This window comes from Portunus trituberculatus, chromosome 5 (genome assembly GCF_017591435.1).
Source record: "Portunus trituberculatus isolate SZX2019 chromosome 5, ASM1759143v1, whole genome shotgun sequence".
Taxonomy (NCBI): Eukaryota; Metazoa; Arthropoda; class Malacostraca; order Decapoda; family Portunidae; genus Portunus; species Portunus trituberculatus.
The window spans coordinates 3,262,906-3,285,813 of record NC_059259.1 but is presented as its reverse complement, the minus strand read 5'-3'; the positions used below and the strand labels follow the sequence as shown (position 1 = coordinate 3,285,813).

At 39.9% G+C, this 22,908-nt stretch overlaps 1 protein-coding gene across 2 annotated transcripts in view; it reads right to left on the bottom strand.

Annotated features, from left to right (window-relative positions):
* Positions 1 to 12,546, bottom strand: part of LOC123514282 — a 93,137-nt gene extending 80,591 nt beyond the window's left edge. The window contains exons 1-2 of one of the 2 annotated variants that reach the window (XM_045272103.1): positions 11,983 to 12,546; positions 11,590 to 11,707 (exon numbers count right to left, since the gene is read on the bottom strand). In XM_045272103.1, the coding sequence (XP_045128038.1) occupies positions 11,590 to 11,707; positions 11,983 to 12,110 (246 nt within the window). In that variant the 5' untranslated portion in view covers positions 12,111 to 12,546. The remainder of the gene's footprint in view (positions 1 to 11,589; positions 11,708 to 11,982) is intronic. The other variant, XM_045272095.1, reaches the window with a different exon arrangement.
* Between the last annotated feature and the right edge of the window lie 10,362 nt (positions 12,547 to 22,908).

Here is a 22,908-nt window from a genome sequence, read left to right as displayed (position 1 = left end):
CTTTAGGGACTTCGGTGAAACCTTTGCTGTCGGCCTTGACATATCGAAAGCCTTCGATAGAGTCTGGCACAAATCTTTAATTTCTAAACTACCCTCCTACGGATTCTATCCTTCTCTCTGTACCTTCATCTCCAGTTTCCTTTCCGATCGTTCTATTGCTGCTGTAGTAGACGGTCACTGTTCTTCCCTAAAACTATCAACAGTGGTGTTCCACAGGGTTCTGTCCTATCACCCACTCTCTTTCTATTATTCATCAATGATCTCCTAAATCTGACTCAATGCCCTATCCACTCCTATGCTGATGATACCACCTTGCATTATTCAACAGCGTTCAACAGACGCCCAACCCAACAACAATTAAATGACTCAAGGCGAGATGCTATAGGACGCCTAACTTCTGATCTTTCACTTGTTTCTGATTGGGGCAGAGAAAACCTGGTTTTGTTCAATGCCTCAAAACTCAATTTCTACAACTATCTACTCGACATAACCTTCCAGACAACTATCCTCTCTTCTTCAATAACACTCAACTTCCCTCTCCTCTACATTAAACACACTCGGTCTATCCTTCACTAAAAATCTAAACTGGAAATTTCACATCTCTACTCTTGCTAAATCAGCTTCCAAGAAGTTAGGTGTCCTGTGGCGTCTTCGTCCATTTTTCTCTCCCTCCCAGCTGCTTGCTCTGTACAGGGGCCTTATCCGCCCGTGTATGGAGTATGGCTCTCATGTCTGGGGATCCACACACAGCTTTACTAAACAAGGTGGAATCTAAAGCTTTTCGTCTTATCAACTCTTCTCCTCTAACTGACTGTCTTGATTCTTTAAGTCACCGCCGCAATGTTGCATCTTTATCTGTCTTCTACCGCTGTTTTCATGCTGTCTGCTCTTCTGAACTTGCTAACTGCATGCCTTCCCCTCCTGCGGCCTCGCTGCACAAGACTCTCTACTTCTTCTCATCCCTATTCTGTCCATCTTCCTAATGCAAGAGTTAACCAGTATCTTCACTCCTTCATTCCCTACACTGGTAAACTCTGGAACTCTCTACCTGTGTCTGTATTTCCACCTGCCTATGACTTAAACTCTTTCAAAAGAGGAGTGTCAAGACACCTCTTACGTTAACTGGACCCTCCTTTTAGATTTTTTTGTTTTTTCTCTTTCTCCTACTTTCCTCTTAACAGGGCCTGGCAACCAGCGGGATTTTTTTTCCAACACTTTGTTTTCCTTGGCCAGTGCCCTTGTAATGTAAAAAAAAAAAAAAAAAAAAAAAAAAATTCTTAAGTGCCCCTTTGCATATCCTCACCAGTTGACCCTTCAGTGTTTTTTTTTACTGTTATTGTTCACCGGCTCCCCGATGCCAATCTTACCTGTTTAACCGGTGAACGTAACAAGACATTCAAGTATTGAGATTCCACTGTAGATGAAAACACTGATATCAAAAACAAAATTATAGTATGGGTAAAAGACCTAAAAAAAAAAAAAAAACACTAAAAATTCAAATACATGAAGAAATGGGATGAACTGTCAAAAACTCAAGTACAGTGGAGACTCAATACTCAAACTTAATTTGTTCCAAATGGCTGTTTAAGTATCAAAAGGTTCAACTACTGATGGTAATTTGTTCTACCCTTAGCAAAACCAAAAGTTTACAAAAATTTCCAGTGAAGGTTGGTGATGGATAATGTAGAAGAGGAGGGAAGAAGGGTGAGGAGGAAGAGAGAGGTTACTCATTGGAGGAAGAGTCACCATCCATGAAAACATCTGGCAATTCGTCTCCTGGTATGATTCCAGTGAACCCACTAGTGGAGGGCTGTGACTCACTAACACTTGCACTCTCACTAGATTCTTTATTTTCACCACCAATAAGCCTCTTTGGTGCCATTGTAAGTTTCTAACTGTAAAACTACAGACAGAATGCAGGAAAAATATGTTGTTCTCATGACTGTAGTAGGACAACTGGCAGTGGCGGGAAGGAAGAGGCCAGAGCCTTTCTCTACAACCACGTGTGCGGACATTTGAGGACCAGATATCTTTTTGAGTACAGTAATACTCGTCTGACGAATTTCCAGTTTAACATACTATATAAAGTTAGACCAAAAAGTCCACATAACGTACAACCACATCCGTTTTGGCGAATTTTTTGGGTTTGAATTTGCCGGGTGAGGGACTGAATGCAGCAGTTTCGCTGTGATTGGCTGGCTCCCCGCCTGTCTCTAGCGCCCCTGGGGCCGGATCCAAGAAGCTGGTTGTTGTCTATTGATACAGACAACCTTCAGAGCAACCTCCTGCTCACATACCAACCTTCGTAAAATAGCATCCAAAAAGATTCATTGCTGTTGGCAGGTGGAGGTTGGTAGCCCGCCTAAAAGTGCTCATTGGCTGCCAGGAGCTGGATCCAAGAAACTTTAACATCAGAGCAACCTCCTGCCGCGAAATGGCATCCATGAACGCTTGGGGGGACGGTAACAAGGTTGCTCTGAGGTTGCTGGGAACACCACCTCTCCAGGTGGTGTTATTGTCTTATATATGCATTTATGTTCACAAAAAAGAATTTCTATCAGCTTTTTACAAACTTTGCCCCCAAGAAAAGACTGATTTGTAATGCATAAAGTGAAATCTTACATGGAATACCAAAAAATAAAGCAGAGATGAGATCGACCATAGATGAGGCGGAGACTCGCGGCAACTCGCCTGCTTCTTCTTCTTCTTGTGACCCTTTTAGCCTGCGTGTTACTTTCACCACGATATTGAATTTATGTTTCCACTCCTTTATTGCCTGCTATAATGAATATCATATATTAGTATTCATATACGCTCATGCCATGAGCAGGATAACCTCGACTCCGTGGCACTGAGTGACAGTGAATTACTAATGAAATACTGCGGTATTTCATTAGTAATTCACCTCAAGAGGTGGTGTTCCCAGCAACCTCAAAGCAACCTGATAGCAACCTCGTCACTGTCCCTCCAAGCGTTCATGGATGCCATTTCGCGGCAGGAGGTTGCTCTGACATTGTTAAAGAATCTTGGATCCAGCTCCTAGTGCTGGTATTGGCTGCCTCTGTCTCATTCTCTCCCACTCCATAGTACTAAGAGGTTGAACTGTATTTCTGCTCCACTTAACAATGCATTTTCGCCGCTTAACATGTTACCCGCGTTAGTGCCATACACTAGACCAGCGGTGTGGAGTCGGATTTTTAAAAGTCCGACTCCGACTCCGACTCTGACTCCAGTAAATTTAAATGTTGCGACTCCGACTCCAGGAAATTTGAAGGTTGTGACTCCGACTCTGACTCCAGTAAATTTAAATGTTGCAACTCCGACTCCAGGAAATTTGAAGGTTGCGACTCCGACTCTGACTCCAGTAAATTTAAATGTTGCAACTCCGACTCCAACTCCAGTAAATTTAAATGTTGCGACTCTGATTCCGACTCCGACTCCAGGAAATTTGAAGGTTGTGACTCCGACTCCGACTCCGCTTTTTTTTTTTTCCGTACAACGATAGTCTTTTTTTTTTTTTTACATCAGGGATGGTAGCCAAGGGAAAAGATTAAACAAAAAGCCCGCTAGTTGCCACACTAAAAATAAGATGAAAGTTAAGAGAATCAATACTTCCATATTTTTTAGTCAATCCATAATAAAAGTGTACTTGACAATTATATAATTATCATAAATTAATAAAAATTATCTTTATATGTAATGCTTGATTGGACACATCCTCCACAAAGTCAATTTCTCCCAATTTGTAGGAATCTCCATGAAGTGGAATCTTGACTCAAAAATTTATCACGTAAAGGAGTCGGAGTCGCTCATATTTTTACCGACTCCGACTTCGACTCTGACTCTAATTCCGACTCCGACTCTGGCCAAAAGTAGCCGACTCTTCGACTCCTCGACTCCGACTCCTCGACTCCGACTCCACACCCCTGCACTAGACTCTGTCTCACAGCAGTAAAATTTGATCCGCTCCAGCACAAATTACAGTGGAGCTATCAGTGAGACAATTTGTATGTAGCTTCTATAACTTCCAATCACTCATATGACATCATAAAAGCAGTGGCACACCAGTGGCCCAATACACTGAGAAACATATGTATAATTTTTTTTTAACCCATGTGGTATGTTGGGGACCAGCCCAGAATGCATCCCCCCTATTTCCATGATTTCCTATGGGAAAATTATGTCCGCTTAACGAATTTCCGCTCTACGAACAGCTTTGACACCCCCTATCCTGTTCGTTAAGCGGGAGTATTGCTGTACCAAGTCAAATTTTTGCGTTCGAGTATCAAAAAAGTTTGACTTCAAAGATGCTCGAGGATTGAGCCCTCACTGTACTATCATAGCAAGAGCCAGTGACTACAGGCCTCATCAAAATAAATTGATTCCTGGAAAACCAAATGAGAGTACTCTAACAGAACTCTGAAGGAGAGAGAGAGAGAGAGAGAGAGAGAGAGAGAGAGAGAGAGAGAGAGAGAGAGAGAGAGAGAGAGAGAGAGAGAGAGAGAGAGAGAGAGAGAGAGAGAGAGAGAGAGAGAGAGAGAGAGAGAGAGAGAGAGAGAGAGAGAGAGAGAGAGAGAGAGAGAGAGAGAATATAATTAAGGGCACTTAACTTCCACCATGTTTCTCTTCTCCGTCAATCACATTAAATTACTTTGTTACCACTTCATCAAGCTCTGATCAGCACTTGATGTTTTTATCTATATTAGCAAAATTAAATAAAATAACATATCAAAAATAAAATACCAATATTTTCCAAACCAGGTCACATTGAGGTGGGGCTTGTGACCTGTGTATTGAGATCTGCTTTTTTTTCTCTCTCTCTCTCTCTCTCTCTGCATTTGTCTGTCTGACAGTCTATCTGAGTGTATCTGTCTGTCTGTCTGTCTGTCTGTCCGTCTGTCTGTCTGCTTTCCTGCCAGCCTGCCTGCCTCCCTGCTTACCCACCTGCCTGCCTGCCTGCCTGTCTGTCTGTCTCTCTCATTACACACACACACACACACACACACACACATGCAAGAATCCAGGCACTGGAAAGTAAGTTCCTAAACATTTTGTCCACAGAAGAAAAACTGGATAGAGTTATAGTCGAGAATGATTCGTTCAGAAAAGAGATCTATTTGTTAACAATAGCGAATAAAGAACTATTGAATGAAAAAGTAGAGATGGAGAAGGAAAACCAACAACTAAGGAAACAATGTGAAGAGATGAAAGCTAAACTCCTAGAAATGGAGATGAAAATATCCGAAGGGGACTTGAGGAAGGAGGAATGCCTTAATCTAATTGATGCCAGGATGAAAGAAGTGAACCATGAACATCAGGAGGTACAAAGGTCCTTTAGGGAGATAGTGAAAAAGCAGGAAGAGAAAAATAAAGTGATTACGCAGAGTGAAATGGTAAAGGCACTAAAGGAAAATGACTATGTGGTGAGAGATATTGCTGAAAAGAAAAAATGTGTGATCATAACAGGATTGAGGGAGGAAACTAACAGAAACTGGTAGGATAGGAGGAATAAGGAAAAATGACAGGATTAAGTCTTTACTGAATAAGATCTCTGTGGAGGAAGAAGACCTATATGCTGAGGTAGAAGAAAGTGTGAGATTGGGAGCTTTTGAGGAAGGCAAGAATAGACCATTAAAATTGAAATTAAAGTCTCAGGTGGCAGTTGAGGCCTTGTTGAGGAGGGCTTGGAAACTTAAGGACTCTGAGGAAACCAAAACAATTTACATAAGAAGAAATATGTCACAGGATGAGCGAATGAAAATGAAAGAACTTGTAACTGAAGTGAAAGAGAGGAATGACGAAAGAACAGAGGAGGAAAAGACCAAGTTTTTTTGGAGGATGAGAAATGGGAGGCTAAAGAAATGGTGGATAAAACAGACAGAATAGACATTACAAGGAAGAAAGAGAATAGGAATGGAATACAAGTGACTTACATGAATATAGATGGATTTCTGTCTAAGAGGCTAGAATGTATGGATTACCTAAGAAATAATGAACCGGACATAATGTGTGTAGTGGAAACAAAGCTAAGGCCCGAAATAAAGCTAGACTGGTTTGTTGTAAGACACTACAAAGTATGGAGAAATGATAGAAAAAATAAAGGTGGTGGTGGTATAATGGTTCTTACTAAGGAAGATCTGATAGTGAAGGAGGTGAACTATAGTAAAAGAAATGAGGAAATGATAAGTATGCTTATAACAGATGGCAAGAGGGACATTAATATTATAACAGTATACATACTACCCAGAACCAATGCTTGGGAATATGAACAGTATCAAATGGTGATGAGAAATACTCTAGACAGAATGAAGCAAGAACTCATCAGAAAGGATAGAGTGATGATAGTCGGAGACTTTAATTGTAAAGAAATAGTGTGGGAAGACTACGAAGTGGTGAACGGTGGTGAGTGGGCAAAAGAATTGTTAAAGGTAGCAACAAATAACTTGATGACACAGTGGGTAAGATTACCAACAAGGTGCAGGGAACAAGATGTTGCAGCAAGGTTGGATTTGGTATTTACCAGGGGCATCTCTCTAAAAGAGGAAATTGAACATAAATGTCCCTTGGGGAGAAGCGATCATGATGTCCTAAGCTTTGAGCTGGATGCAGAATTAAGCACGAATAAGATTGTGGAACGCAGGGAGGAAAAATTAAATTATATTAGGGCAAATTATAACCATATAAGGGAGTTCTTTAATGAAATTGACTGGTTCGTGGTATACCAGGAAAGGGATATGCAATTGAAATACGATAAATTTATGGATTTGTATAACTCTGCTGTGAAAAAGTTTGTGCCATATTACAGAAAGAGGACTTTAAATAATAAACAGTGGTTTAATAGAAATTGTGAAGAAGCAAAAAAGAACAAAGAAAAGGCATGGAAGAAACTTAAGAAAAACAGTGATGTATTATCAAGAGAAGTTTACAAAACAGCAAGGAATAGATATGTTGAAGTAAGGAGAACAGCACAGAAGGAATATGAACAGAGGGTGGTGGAAAACTGTGATAGTGACACAAAAATGTTTTACAAATTCATAAATGGAAAACTAAATATAAGGGAGGCAATAGAAAAGGTAAAAATATGGGGAAGAAGTATATGAAGGATGCTGGAGATATAGCTGAAATTTTGAACGACAACTTTTGCAAAGTGTTTACAAAGGAGGAGCATTTTATGGTAGGAAGACCTACGGAAATAAAGCAAATGCAGGACATCATGGTTACTAAGGAAGATGTATAGAAAATTATAAGCAATCTGGATATTAATAAATCAATGGGGCCTGATGGCATATCTGGGAGGTTGGTAAATGAATGTAAGGATCAATTGTTGAACCCCGTATTTGATATTGTGGAAACCTCCATACGAACAGGATTAGTCCCGAAAGAGTGGAAAAGAGCTGACATTGTGCCTATATATAAGAATGGTAGTAGAATGGAACCGCTAAATTATAGACCAGTATCGTTGACTAGTATATTGTGCAAGGTATGTGAAGAAGTAATTAAAGCTAAGTGGAGTGAGTATCTAGAAAGTGAAAACATTCTGAGTGAAAGGCAGTTTGGTTTCAGAAAAGGAAGATCGTGTATCCAATTTATTATGTTTTTATTCAAGAGTGACTGACATACTACAACATAGAGAGGGATGGGTGGATGCTATCTACCTGGACTTGAGAAAGGCCTTTGATAAAGTACCACACAATAGACTGATGTGGAAACTAAAGAAGATTGGAGGAGTAAATGATAAACTAGCAAAATGGATGGAAAATTACTTAATGGGAAGAGAAATGAGAACAGTGGTGAGAGGAAGGAAGTCCGAGTGGAAGAAGGTAACCAGTGGAGTTCCACAAGGGTCAGTGCTTGGTCCCATCATGTTTTTGATTTATGTTAATGATATGCCAGTAGGAATTGACAGTTACATGAACATGTTTGGACGATACTAAAATTATGAGGAGAGTAAAGAATGTGGAAGATTGTAACAAGTTACAGGAAGATCTTGATAAAATATATGAGTGGAGTAAGGAGTGGCAGATGGAATTTAATATAGACAAGACCCATGTTATGAAAATGGGAAGAAGTAGATACAGACCAAAGTGGAATTACAGGCTGGGTGATGAGAAAATTAAAGAGACCAATGAAGAGAAAGACTTAGGAGTAACCGTGCAAAACACTTTGTCACCGGAGAAACACATTAACAAGATTTTTGGAAAACATGTAACATGCTTCAAAATATTAGCCTTGCGTTCCACTACCTAGATGAAGGAATGATGAAGAAGATATTACGTACCTTAATAAGACCCCAGTTAGAATATGCAGCTTGTGTCTGGTCACTGCATATGAAGAAAAATGTGAAGAAGGTAGAAAGGGTACAGAGGCTGGCAACAAGGATGGTACCAGGACTCAGGGAGTTAGACTATGAGGAAAGACTGAGGAGCTGGGGCTGACCACATTAGAAGAGAGAAGAACAAGAGGAGACATGATAACTATGTATAAATTGGTGAACAAGAGTTGATAAAGGTGACCACAAGTAATCATCTCCGAGGACATGGAAAAAAGCTAATAAAAGACATCTGTCTAAATGACGTGAGAAAATACAGTTTCCCGCATCGTAGCATTGATAAGTGGAATAAACTGAGCAGTGATGTCGTTGATGCGGTGTGTGTCAATCAGATGAAAGAGAGATATGACAAGAATGGACAAGGAGACAGGATACAGAGAGCTTAGCTCAGGCCCTGTAATACACAAATAGGTAAATACACACACACACACACACACACACACACACACACACGCCCCGGTAGCTCAGTGGTTAGAGCGCTGGCTTCAAGCCAGATGACCGGGTTCGATTCCCCGCCGGTGGAGATATTTGGGTGTGTCTCCTTTCACGTGTAGCCCCTGTTCACCTAGCAGTGAGTAGGTACGGGATGTAAATCGAGTAGTTGTGACCTTGTTTTCCCAGTGTGTGGTGTGTGCCTGGTCTCAGGCCTATCCGAAGATCGGAAACAATGAGCTCTGAGCTCATTCCGTAGGGTAACGTCTGGCTGTCTCGTCAGAGACTGCAGCAGATCACACAGTGAATTACACACACACACACAAATAAGATCTGGGAATGGAGTAAAAAGTGGGAGATGGAATTCAATGTGAACAAAAGCCATGTCATGGAAATGGGAAAGAGTGAAAGAAAATAATCATATTGATAGAATTTTCAGAGACATACAATTTGCTAAGGAATATTGGAATAGCATTTCACTACATGGACAAAGAAATGATGAAGAAACTGATAAGTACTATAATAAGACCCAGATTGGAATATGCAGGAGTAGTGTGGACCCCTCACAAAAGGAAACACATAAGGAAGCTGGAGAGACTACAAAAAATGGCTACAAGAATGATTCCAGACCTTGTAGGGATGACATATGAGGAGAAACTAAAGGCTATGGATCTTCCAACATTGGAGCAGAGAAGGGAGAGAGGGGATCTCATACGAGTTTATAAATTGATAAATGGAATGGACCAAGCGGACAATGAGTATCTGATCCTGAGAGAAGAATATGCCAGTCGAAGCACAAGATCGCATAGTAAGAAGCTGAGGAAGGGAAGATGTGTAAGAGATATTAAAAAGTACAGTTTCCCGCAAAGGTGTATTGAGACGTGGAACAGTTTGAATGAAGAAGTAGTGTCTGCAACAAGTGTGCATACTTTTAAAGTAAGATTGGATAAGTGTAGATATGGAGACGGGGCCACACGAGCATAAAGCCCAGGCCCTGTAAAACTACAACTAGGTAAATACACACACACACACACACACACACACACACACACACACACACACACACACAGACAGACAGACAGACAGACAGACAGACAGACAGACAGACAGACAGACACACACACACACACACACACACACACACACACACACACACACACACACACACACACACACACACACACACCCCGCATAATGTAGTGGTTAGCACGTTCAACTCACAATTGAGAGGGCCGGGTTCGAGTTCCGGAAAGCGGTGAGGCAAATGGGCAAGCCTCTTAATGTGTGGCCCCTGTTCACCTAGCAGTAAATAGGTACGGGATGTAACTGAGGGTTGTGGCCTCGCTTTCCCGGTGTGTGTTGTGTGTGATGTGGTCTCAGTCCTACCCAAAGATCGGTCTATGAGCTCTGAACTCGCTCTGTAATGGGGAAGACTGGCTGGGTGACCAGCAGACGACCGAGGTGAATTACACACACACACACACACACACACACACACACACACACACAGCGTGAGTGTAGTGGTTAGCATGCTCGACTCACAATCGAGGGGGCCGGGTTCGAGTCCCGGCGCGGCGAGGCAAATGGGCGCAGCTCTTAATGTGTGGGGTGTGTTCACCTAGCAGTAAATAGGTACGGGATGTAACTCGAGGGGTTGTGGCCTCGCTGTCCCGGTGTATGGAGTGTGTTGTGGTCTCAGTCCTACCCAAAGATTGGTATATGAGCTCTGAGCTCGCTCTGTAATGGGGAAGACTGGCTAGGTGACCAGGAGGCGACCGAGGTGAAAAATTACACGCATGCACCCACACACATACGCATGCATGTGCAGCACACTTGTGCACCCTCCCCCCCACACACAATAGATTGATAAATAGATCAATAAGCAGATCAATAAATAAATATAGATGGATAGAAAAAAGGAGTGATAGACATAGATAATTTTTTATCATTGATGAGGTAATCTCCTTCATAAATCTCTCCAGATAATATTCAAAGTCAATAAACATTCCTGTCACCTCTGATATTGTTTACTCAGGCTCACTGGGTCAATTTCAAACACCAAACATACTCATTCTTGTATGCAACTCAGAAGTCAGTGAGTGTTTACAGTAGCTGGAGAAGGGGCATATTATGATAAATTCTCTCTCTCTCTCTCTCTCTCTCTCTCTCTCTCTCTCTCTCTCTCTCTCTCTCTCTCTCTCTCTACTTATCTATCTATGTCTATTTATCTATCTCTCTTAATTGTGAAGTTAGTGAGTATTTGTGGGAGCTGCAGGGCAATGAGAATTTTTTTTGTCTGTCTGTCTGTCTGTCTGTCTCTCTCTCTCTCTCTCTCTCTCTCTCTCTCTCTCTCTCTCTCTCTCTCTCTCTCTCTCTCTCTCTCTCTCTCTGTCTCTCTCTCAACTGTGAAGTCACTATGAAGAGGAGAGAAAGAAGGTTAACTGTGACCTCACCGTGTTTTGTCGTCTATGCGGATGTGTGTTATATTTTAACTCCTGATTAAGGAATCTTTTTCCCCATACAAGGAAAACTTCTAAATTATTCCCAACGTTTCATTTATTTTCACATCAGATCTGTAGGCGCCAGCACTTTCAGTGACAGTACATAGTAAAAATTGCAAGGTGTCATGGAGAAGCTAAGCAGAGAGAAAAAAACAAAGGGAAGACATAGACTTTGGTGGAGAGATAGAATTCAGAGATATGAGACAAGAGGACCTGGAGGAAGAGGACACACAAGACAGGGGAAACTGTTGACAGCTAATGACAGCAGTTGACCCCCACTAGAGATTATTAAAGGGAAAGATGACCAGAAGCACAGAGAGTGCTCACCTCCCTGCGGGCATCTTCATCAGTACAGCAGCTGCTTAGGATACTCAGTGTCCCATTCAAGATCTCCTCGTTGGGACGCTGGATTAGTTTCAAGGCTTGTGGTATTAGTCCAAGTGTCCTGAAGGAGAGGCAGGGTTTTATCATAACCTCTAAACTTTCACAGATAAATACACTTTTTTCCATTTTTTTTTCTTTTAATGAAAGAGAGACGCTGACCAAAGGTGACATGAAGTAAAAAAAAAAATTAACATAATAACTGGAATTCCAGTCCCAGTACAAATTCAAAATAAAATAATTGAAACTGGAGGATAAGTGTCTTTAAATGATGCCTTTGTCCATCATCTCTCTTACAGACAAAAAAGTAAATAAATGTATAAATATTTCAAGGCACACCTAAAGACAGAGAGGTTTTCGAGATTAGTTAACAGCCTCTTCTTGATCTCCCTGAGGCCTCGGCACGTTTTGTCAGCGGAGGAGGACTTGAGGAGGTCGTGCAATATCTTGGCCTTCTGTTTATCCATTGTAGCAAATTTCTGTCAACCTGTGTAATTTGAAGTAGATTAGTGTATACACATCATAACAGATGCATCAAATAAAGGGAAATCAATCAATACAGAACATTAGGTAATTTTATAATGTGATCTTGTAATGTGAAAGGTGAATAGATAAGTTGTAACACATGCTTGTCGTGCAGAAAGTAAATGAATTAAAACATGTACTGTACATGCCCATCTGGTAATTTAGGGTCTGAAGATTTTGGAGAGAAATGTAATCCCAAAATTTCAAATTCCCCTAAAATTAAAGAAATAAATCCTACACCAAATCTGAGTTATCTTTTTTTAGTGTGTGTAGAGGTTGGGGAAGGGAATTCATGTAAGTCGGACATTCACATTTGTCGGAGCAACCTTTCCCCCTATTAGTTAGAGTTAGTGAGGGTCAACTGTATATACAGAAAGGGAATAAGTAACTAAAACAGGAAAAATATAAAAAATGAGACCTACACTAAAAATAGGCAAAATTTTCTATGCCCAAAATGTCTTACAACTCAAAAACCTTACAACACACACACACACACACACACACACACACACACACACACACACATGGATCGAGTTCCTTGAAAACAACAAATTAATATCAAATAGCCAATTTGGTTTTAGAAAAAGACGGTCGTGTGTAACTAATTTATTGAGTTTCTATTCTAGAATAGTTGATAGAGTACAAGAGAGAGAGGGATGGGTTGACTGTATTTATTTGGATTTAAAAAAAGCGTTTGACAAAGTGCCACATGCAAGATTAATATGGAAGTTAGAGGAGAAGGGTGGCTTAAAAGGAAGCACATTGAGATGGATAAAAAATTATTTGAGGGGGAGAGAAATAAGGACGGTAGTTAAAAATATGAAGTCCAAGTGGAGAGCAGTAGAAAGCAGAGTGCCACAGGGGTCAGTATTGGCACCAATACTTTTCCTCATTTATATTAACGACATGCCAGAAGGAGTGAACAGCTACATAAATCTGTTTACAGATGATACGAAATTGTGCAGAGTTATAAAAGCAAAAGGAGGATTGTGAAATACTGCAAGAAGACCTAAATAAGATCTGGGAATGGAGTAAAAAGTGGGAAATGGAATTCAATGTGAATGTGTGGTACAGTGGAACCATGCGTGCTTTGGGATCCAAGGGGTCTCCAAGCGCACGGGTTCGAATCCTGTCCACGGTCTGAGTGCAGGTTGGGCTTCCTCAATCAGGGCAACGGTTTCCTGGCGGGTGAGCTTTGAGATAGGAGGTACCCTAAAAAGTATCCCCTTTAGCCCAGAAATTCCCGTGAAAAGCCCACATGGTATAGAAAAAAAAAAAAAAAAAAAAGCCATGTCATGGAAATGGGAAAGAGTGAAAGACGATCCGTGGGAATCTATAAGATGGGAGATGGAGTAGAACTAGAGAAAGTAAAAAAAGGAAAAGGACTTAGGAGTGACGATGGAAGAAAACAATCAACCGGTAAGCCATATTGATAGAATTTTTATAGAAACATATAATTTGCTAAGGAATATTGGAGTAGCATTTCACTACATGGACAAAGAAATGATGAAGAAATTGATAAGTACTATAATAAGACCCAGATTGGAATATGCAGGAGTAGTGTGGACCCCTCATAAAAAGAAACACATAAAGTTGGAGAGACTACAAAAACTGGCTACAAGAATGGTTCCAGAATTTGAAGGGATGACATATGAGGAGAGACTAAAGGCTATGGATCTGCCAACCCTGGAACAAAGAAGAGAGAGAGGAGATCTGATACAAGTTTATAAATTGATCAACGGAATGGACAAAGTAGATAATAAGAAACTGATCCTGAGAGAAGAATATGACATTCGAAGCACAAGATCACATAGTAAAAAGCTGAGAAAAGGAAGATGTCTGAGTGATGTTAAAAAATATAGTTTCCTGCAAAGATGTATTGAGACGTGGAACAGTTTAAATGAAGAAGTAGTATCTGCAACGAGTGTGCATACTTTTAAAGTAAGATTGGATAAGTGTAGATATGGAGACGTGTGCATAAAGCCCAGGCGCTTTAAAACTACAACTAGGTAAATACACACACACACACGTGTGTGTGTATTTACCTAGTTGTATTTACCTAGTTGTAGTTTTACAGGGCCTGGGCTTTATGCTCGTGTGGTCCCGTCTCCATATCTACACTTATCCAATTTTTCTTTAAAACTATGTACAGGTATCCCTTGGTTAACGATAGGGTTACGTTTCCCAAAAACAGATCGCTAACCGAAACGATCGCTAACTGAGGGATTTGAAATTATCAACTACATACATGTATTTCGCGATGCGTAAATAAACGACACTTTCTATGTTGTTAGTTGTTATTTACACCTTTAGAATTGGTAGTACTGAGTGGATGTGATATGCGTAGTGTGTTGTTTTGTGCCCCGAGGGACACAGGGCCTTGGAGGATTAAATCTCATCATGCCCACACCGACCCAAACTCGGTCAGCTGCTTCAAACCCTTCAAATTCTTGAGAGAATACGTTTTCCAGTGGGGTGGGTCATCCAGGCTCTCCTCATCGTCACCAAGGTTACGGTGGATGTGAAGGATAGATTGGATGTGGGTGGAGTTGTTTTGGAGGTGGATGGAGTTGTTTTGGAAGTGGGTGGAGTTTTTTTCGAGGTAGCAGGACGAACTTTGAAGTACGACGAGATGACTCCTATGGAAGTAGATGGGATTGCTTTTTGAGGTGGATGGGGTAGCTTGGGAGGTGGATGGAGTTGCTTGATCGGTAGATGGGGTTGCTTGGGATGTGGATGGGGTTGCTTGGGCGGTGAGTGGTTTGAAGAAAGATGAGATGACTGTCTGTTTTGCCATCCTTTTCTTTTGCCTCAAATAGTTCTTTATACACTTTCATGTCATTTTCTATAGCATTAGTCACGCCATTACTTCGGTTTGGGTTGGGGTCATTCTCCTGGAGAAGATGTATGGCCTGGTTAATATGATTAAAAATCTCCTCGAAAATCTTGACGGAGAGGGTTCTTTCAGGCTCCTTGTCCTCCTCCATTTCCTCCAAAGTATTTTTGTTTCTCCAACTCCATGAGGTCGTCGTTGGAGAGAGGCTCAGAATGACTGTCCAGCAGTTCTTGTACGTCATTCTCGTCCACCTCATTGAAGCCTGCCTTATGGGAGATATGAACGATGTCTTTCCTTACTGCTGTAACATCGACAGGGACTTCCTGTTTACGCCCACGCACTCAGGCCACAAATTACGCCAACATCCATTCATTGCCGACTTGGACACCTCCTTCCATGACTCGTCGATGTTGTCGATCCCTTTTAATGTTATAATCCTTCCAAAATTGTTTCATGGTCGGCTTGTCAGGGGTGTCAATGCAGGCCAACAGCTGTTTCATGGTGCGCCCGCTGGTAATCTCCATATCTACACTTATCCAATTTTTCTTTAAAACTATGTACACTCTTTGCTGATACCACTTCCTCACTCAAACTGTTCCAAGTCTCAACACATCTTTGCAGGAAACTAAATTTTTTAACATCTCTCAGACATCGTCCCTTCCTTAGTTTCTTACTATGCGATCTTGTGCTTCTAAAGTCATATTCTTCTCTCAGGATCAGTTTCTCATTATCCACTTCATCCATTCCGTTAATCAATTTATAAACTTGTATCAGATCCTCTCTCTTCTCTGCTCCAAGGTTGGTAGATCCATTGCCTTTAGTCTCTCCTCATATGCCATCCCTTTAAATTCTGGAACCATTCTTGTAGCCATTTTTTGTAGTCTCTAATTTTCTTATGTGTTTCTTTTTATGGGGAGTCCACACAACTCCTGCATATTCCAATCTAGGTCTTATTTTAGTACTTATCAATTTCTTCATCATTTCCTTGTCCATATAGTGAAATGCTACTCCAATATTCCTTAGCAAATTATACGTCTCTCTGAAAATTCTATCAATATGGCTAACCGGTTGATTATTTTCTTCCATTGTCACTCCCAAGTCCTTTTCCTTTTTACTTTTTCTAGTTCTACTCCATCTCCCATCTTATAGATTCCCACTGGTCGTCTTTCACTTTTTCCCATTTCCATGACATGGCTTTTGTCCACATTGAATTCCATCTCCCATTTTTTGCTCCATTTCCAGATCTTGTTTAAGTCTTCCTGTAGTATTTCACAATCCTCTTTTGTTTAATGACTCTGCACAGTTTCGCATCGTCCGCAAACAGATTTATGTAGCTGTTCACTCCTCTGGCATGTCATTTATATATACGAGAAAAAGTATTGGTGCCAATACTGACCCCTGTGGCACTCCGCTGTCTACTGTTCTCCACTTGGACTTCATATCTTTAACTATCGTCCTTATTTCTCTCCCCCTTAAGTAATTCTTCATCCATCTCAATGTGCTTCCTTTTAAGCCACCCTTCTCCTCTAACTTCCATAGTAATCTTTCATGTGGCACTTTATCAAAAGCCTTTTTTAGATCTAAATAAATACAGTCAACCCATCCTCTCTCTCTTGTACTTTATCAACTATTCTAGAGTAGAAACTCAATAAATTTGTCACACATGACCGACCTTTTCTAAAACCAAATTGGCTATTTGATAATATTTTGTTGTCTTCAAGAAACTCGATCCATTGCTTCTTTATTACTTTTTCACACATCTTGCATATTACACTAGTTAGTGATACCGGTCTGTAATTTAAAGGTTCTTCCTTCCTTCCGCTCTTATATATGGGAACCACCTCAGCTCTTTTCCACTCCACTGGCACTGTTCCATTTTCTATTGAGCATTTTATGATGTTGTATATTGGACTTGCTAGTTCTTCCCTACATTCTTTCAGTATTCTGCCTGAGACTTCATCCGGTCCCATTGCCTTTTCCTCATCCAATTCCGTCATCAACTTTTTATTTCAAGCTTGGTTACTTTAATCTCTTTCATATAGACAGTCTCTCTATTACCCTGTGGTCTTTCAAATTTGGATTCCTTAGTAAAGACCTCATGAAATTTACTATTTAACAGTTCTGCCATACTTTTGGGTCTTCCACCATTCCGTTTTCTCCTTTTAACCTTTCTATTGTTTCTTTTTGTCTTATTTTTCCATTTATGAATCTGTAGAACAATTTTGGTTGTTCCTTACATTTTTCGACAATGTCCTTTTCATAGTTCTTTTCTTCTTCCTTTCTCACCTTAGCATATTCATTTCTTGCTGTTTTGAAGTTTTCCTTATTTTCTGGATTTCTGTTTCTTCTCCACCTTTTCCATGCTCCATCTCGTTTCTCCTTTGCCCTAGCACATCTTGCATTAAACCAATCTTTCTTTCCTTCTTCTTTAGGTCTATATTTCGGAACATATTCCCTGACCCCAGTTTTGTATATTTCCAAAAATAAGTTATATTTCTCTTGAACCGTTAATGAGTTTTCCATCTCCTCCCAGTTTACGTTTTAAAATAGTTCTTGAGATTCTCAATATCAGCCTTTCTGTAATTTAATCGGTCTCCTTTGTATGATTCATCTCTATCTTCCTTTCCTTCTTCTATATCCATCTCTAATATTACATGGTCACTCTTTCCCAATGGGCACTTGTATCTTATATCATCGTTAATTGGTATATCCCTTGTAAAAACTAGGTCTAATCTTGCCGGCTCATCGTTTCCTCTGAATCTTGTGTTTTCCTTTACTCTTTGGACCATCAAATTATCTATCATTAGGTTCAGGAATCTATCTCCCAGGCATCTTCCCCATACCACTTTCATAATTTTCCCAGTCTACCTCCTTACAGTTGAAATCTCCTACCAATATCACTTTTCTCCTTTCCTTAATGATTCTTGTAAGACTCCTTATTGTGTCATCTATCATGTCTCTATATTCTTGGTTAGTCCATGAGTTTGTTTTGGTGGCACATATGTTCCAATGATTGTTAACTCCTTTTTGTTAATATGCATCTTAACATACAGTATTTCTGATTTTCCTTCCCAAACTCCACTTGATTTACCACTATCTCCTTCCTTAACATCATCATGACTCCTCCTCCTCCTTTACCCACTCTGTCTCTCCTCCATATATTATACCTTTTATCTATGTCTATTTTATTGCCTCATTTAACTTTGTTTCCACCAGGCATACAATATCTGGTTCTTCTTTCTTTATGTAATCTCTTAATTCTAATTTACTAGATAAAATCCCATCTATGTTTGTATACATCATTTTTAATCTCTTGTTCTTATCATTTTAGTTAAACTTGCTCCATTCTTTTCTCTTCTTTCTCTTTTATATACCATTTCCTTATCCTGTCTCCTATAATTCTCCAAAAATGCCTTCTTCTCCTCCTCTGACCTTTCATTATTTTTTCTCTTGCTTCTGCCACCAGTTCATTGTGTCTCTTCCTTTCCTCCTCGTTTCTATTTTTCTTTATATATATATCTTTGCAACCTTCTGTTTCTCTGAGTTTCATTTTTCTATATAGTACTTCTTCTGCTGCTGCTTGTGATTTTAGTAATATCTTAATTGGTCTCACTGTTCCTTCTTGATATGGTCCCATTCTATGGATTTCTTCTACTTCCTCTTCTAAGTTCTGTCTATCCTCGTCATTCAGATGTTTTAGTAGGTCTTTTACTGATTTCATTTCGTCTTTTTCCCTTCTTGGTCTATATTTAACATTTTTTCTTTCAGTCCAAAAATAATTACACTCTTCTTTTTTCCATAATTTCTCTTACTAAATTTTCTTTTTCTTGAGGACTCCTATCATTTTGCTTGTCATATTTTCATCTCTTTCTTTTAACTGTTCTTGAAATACTTCTTGAAATGATTCCTTGTCTTTCTTATCTTGGATTCTCCATGCTTGTACTTCTTTTTAATCACGTCTTGTACTCTTTCTTCTTCTTTGTTAACTAGATCTTTTAGCTTTTCTTTTTCTTTCTCGGCTTTACCGAGTCCTTCTTCCATCAATTTCTTATAGTTCGCTATTTGGACTTTTAATTCTTCATTTTCGGTTCTTAGCCTAGTTTCGTTTTCTTCCACTCTTTTATCCTTTCTTTCAATTTCTGGAGCTCTTTATCCTGTTCTTCATTCTCTTTCATTCCCATACTCTCCTTTATCAATTTATCTAATTTACGTTCGATAGTTAAGACTCTATCAAATAGTGAAGTTTGCGCCGTATCAAAGCCTTCAAATTCTCCTCCTCCCTCACCAACATTGTCATCATCAGCTTTCATTCTTTCCCTTGTCACATACCTGCATTTAGATGGAATATCTTTCTCACTCATTATTATTTAACACTGTATTCATGAAAAAAATGAGTCCACACTTATCGCCCAGGCCACTGTAAACCCAAACAAAGGTAGTGAAGATCAGCTGATTCTTGGGAGCGACGGTATCGCGTCCTTCCTGTGCGTGTGTGTGTGTTTGTGTATTTACCTAATTGTAACATACGGAAAAGAGCTATGCTCGTGTTGTCCCGTCTCCATATCTATTAATGTCCAGCTTTTTCTTAAAATCATGAATATTCCTTGCGTTGACCACTTCCATGTCTAAACTATTCCATGCTTCCACCCTTCTATGAGGGAAGCTATATTTTTCACATCTCTCCTATAAGTGGCCATTTTAGTTTTTCCCATGCCCTCTCGACATTCTTTCATTCCACATACACAGATCTTCCCTATCCATTTTTCCATGCCAATCATCACTCTGTATATTGCTATCAGGTCTCCCTTTCTCTTCTGTTTTCCAGGGTCGGAAGTTGCATTCTTTTCAGTCTGTCTTCATAAGTCAAATCTCTTAAGTCAGGCACCATTTTGTTGCAGCCCTCTGTACTTTCTCTAGTTTCCTTATGTGTTTCTTTAAGTTCGGAGCCCACTGTATTGTTGCATATTCAAGCCTCGGTCTTATCATTGCAGTAATTATTTTCTTCATCATTTCTTCATCTAAATATACGAACGCCACTCTTATGTTCCTCAATAAGTTCAATACTTCTCCAATTATTTTGTTTATATGTCTCTCTGGCGATAGGTCATTGGTAATTGTCACCCCAAGGTCTTTTTCTTCATGACTGGTTTTATGTCTTCATTTCCTATCTTGTACATACTCCTGATTCTTCTTTCACTCTTGCCAAACTCTATTTTCTTGCATTTTGTCGTGTTGAACTCCATTTGCCATGTACAGCTCCATTTCCATATTCTGTCCAAGTCTTCCTGGAGTAGTTCGCAATCTTTGTCACATCTCACTTTTCTTAACAATTTTGCATCGTCTGCAAATAGGCTCACATAACTGGACACCCCATCCACCATGTCATTTATGTAGACCGCGAACATTACTGGTGCCAACACTGATCCCTGTGGAACTCCACTCTCCACCAAGCCCCATTCTGATGGTCTGTCCTTAATTATTGTTCTCATTTCTCTTCCTACCAAAAGTCTTCCATCCATTTTAGTAAACTGCCATGCACTCCTCCTACCATTTCAAGTTTCCAGATCAGTCTCCGGTGTGGTACCTTATCAAAGGCCTTTTTTAAATCCAGATATATTCCATCAGCCCAACCATCTCTTTCCTGTATTACATCTATCACCCTCGAATAGTAACATATCAGGTTTGTCGTGCATGAACGCCCTTTTCTAAAACCAAATTGACACTCACAAAGTATGTCATTTTTCTCCAAGAAGTCTGTCCATCTATTCTTCACCACCCTCTCACACATCTTAGCTACCACACTTGTAAGTGACACTGGTCTATAGTTCAATGGGTCTCTCTTGTTACCTGATTTATAGATTGGGACAATGTTAGCTCTTTTCCAGTCTTGGGGCACTACACCTTCCCTTAATGAGGCATCAATTACTTCACAAACTTTTTCTGCCAGTTGCTCCCTGCATTCTCTTAAAATCCATCCTGATACCCCATCAGGTCCCACAGCTTTTCTCACTTCTAAACTCCCCATCATATTCTTGATCTCCTCCACAGTTACTTGAAACTCCTTCATAATCCCTTTCTGTTCCATTACCAGTGGTTTGTCAAAAGCAGTCTCCTTTGTGAATACCTTCCGAAAGCATCCATTCATAGCCTCTGCCATTTCCTGGGATCTTCACTGCATACTCCATTTACTTCTAAACTTTCAATACTTTCTCTATTTTTGATGTTGTTGTTCACATGTCTGTAAAAAGCCTTGGTTGGTCTTTACATTTATCAATTATATCCTTTTCTTGTTTCTTTCTTTCTTCTCTTCTAATCAACACATATTCATTTCTTGCTCTTTTGTAACTTTCCCACTGCTTAATCCGTCTTTTCCTTCTCCACCTCTTCCATGCATCCTCTTTTCTTGTTCTAGCCTTTTCACATCTATCGTTAAACCAGTCCTGCTTTCCAACTTCTCTATGTTGTCTTATTGGTACAAATTTTTCTCACCTTCTTTGTATATTTTTATAAATTCCTTCCACTTTTCATTTGCTCCTTAGCACTCTTGAATTTCATCCAATTTGTCTCTTGAAAGAATTTCTTTAGGTTTCCAAAATCTGTCTTGGCATAATTCCATCTTCCCACTTTATATTCTTCATTTCTTCTAGATTTCTCTTCATCTATCACCTTGAACTCCAAAACTGCATGATCACTCTTTGCTAAAGGGCACTCCACCCTCATCTCCTCAATGACCATTGGCTCTGTACTAAAGACCAAGTCCAGTCTTGACGATGCTCCCTCTCCTCCAAACCTAGTATCTTCTTTGACCCACTGAGTTAACACATTTTCCATTGCCAGTGTCAATAGTGTATTTCCCCATGTTGTCTCTGATCCTTCCATTGACCAGTCCTCCCAACACACCTCTTTACAATTAAAATCTCCCATCATTATAGTTCGTTCACAGCCACCCAACATTTCTTCCAGACATGTTCCTGTATCACTTATCATTTCTTCATATTCCTGTACTGACCATGCATTTGTCTTAGGTGGTACGTACACCACTATGTAGTGCCTCTTTTTTCCTTCATTAGTTTCTGCTCTGATCTTTAGCACTTCTGCCTTTCCCATACCTTCTTTCACTTGATCCACCTTTATATCTTTTTAACCAGCAACATCACTCCTCCTCCCATCTTACCTACTCTATTTCTTTTCCAAACATTATATTTCCCTTCTCCAACCATCATCAGGTCTTCTCCCTCTCTCAGACACAGTGTGTCTGTGTGTGCGTGTGTGTGTGTGTGTGTGTGTGTGTATTCACTGTTTGATCTGCTGCAGTCTCTGACGAGACAGCCAGACGTTACCCTACGGAGCGAGCTCAGAGCTCATTATTTCCGATCTTGGGATAGGTCTGAGACCAGGCACACACCACACACCGGGACAACAAGGTCACAACTCCTCGATTTACTGTGTGTGTGTGTGTGTGTGTGTGTGTGTGTGTGTGTGTGTGTGTGTGTGTGTGTGTGTGTGTGTGTGTGTGTGTGTGTGTGTGTGTATATGTATATATATATATATATATATATATATATATATATATATATATATATATATATATATATATATATATATATATATATTCGGCATTGTTCTTCTGGACTATATGGTGCAGGCACTGGTCCAGATAATGAAAAAGTCCAGATAACACAAAGGGGTACACATTTGCCAAATTTGATCGTTTATCTCATTAGACTTTTAAGGAAAGCAAAATCTAGCCTATTTTGATTTCCTTGACCAAATAAACCAAAACAAATTTAATCTAAGTTAACATAACCCTAAAAATAACCTAACTAATAGCCAAGAGCACAAGGAATAAAGTAAATAGACATGAAGTACAGTGAGCCTACAACCACAACATGCAGCCATGTCAT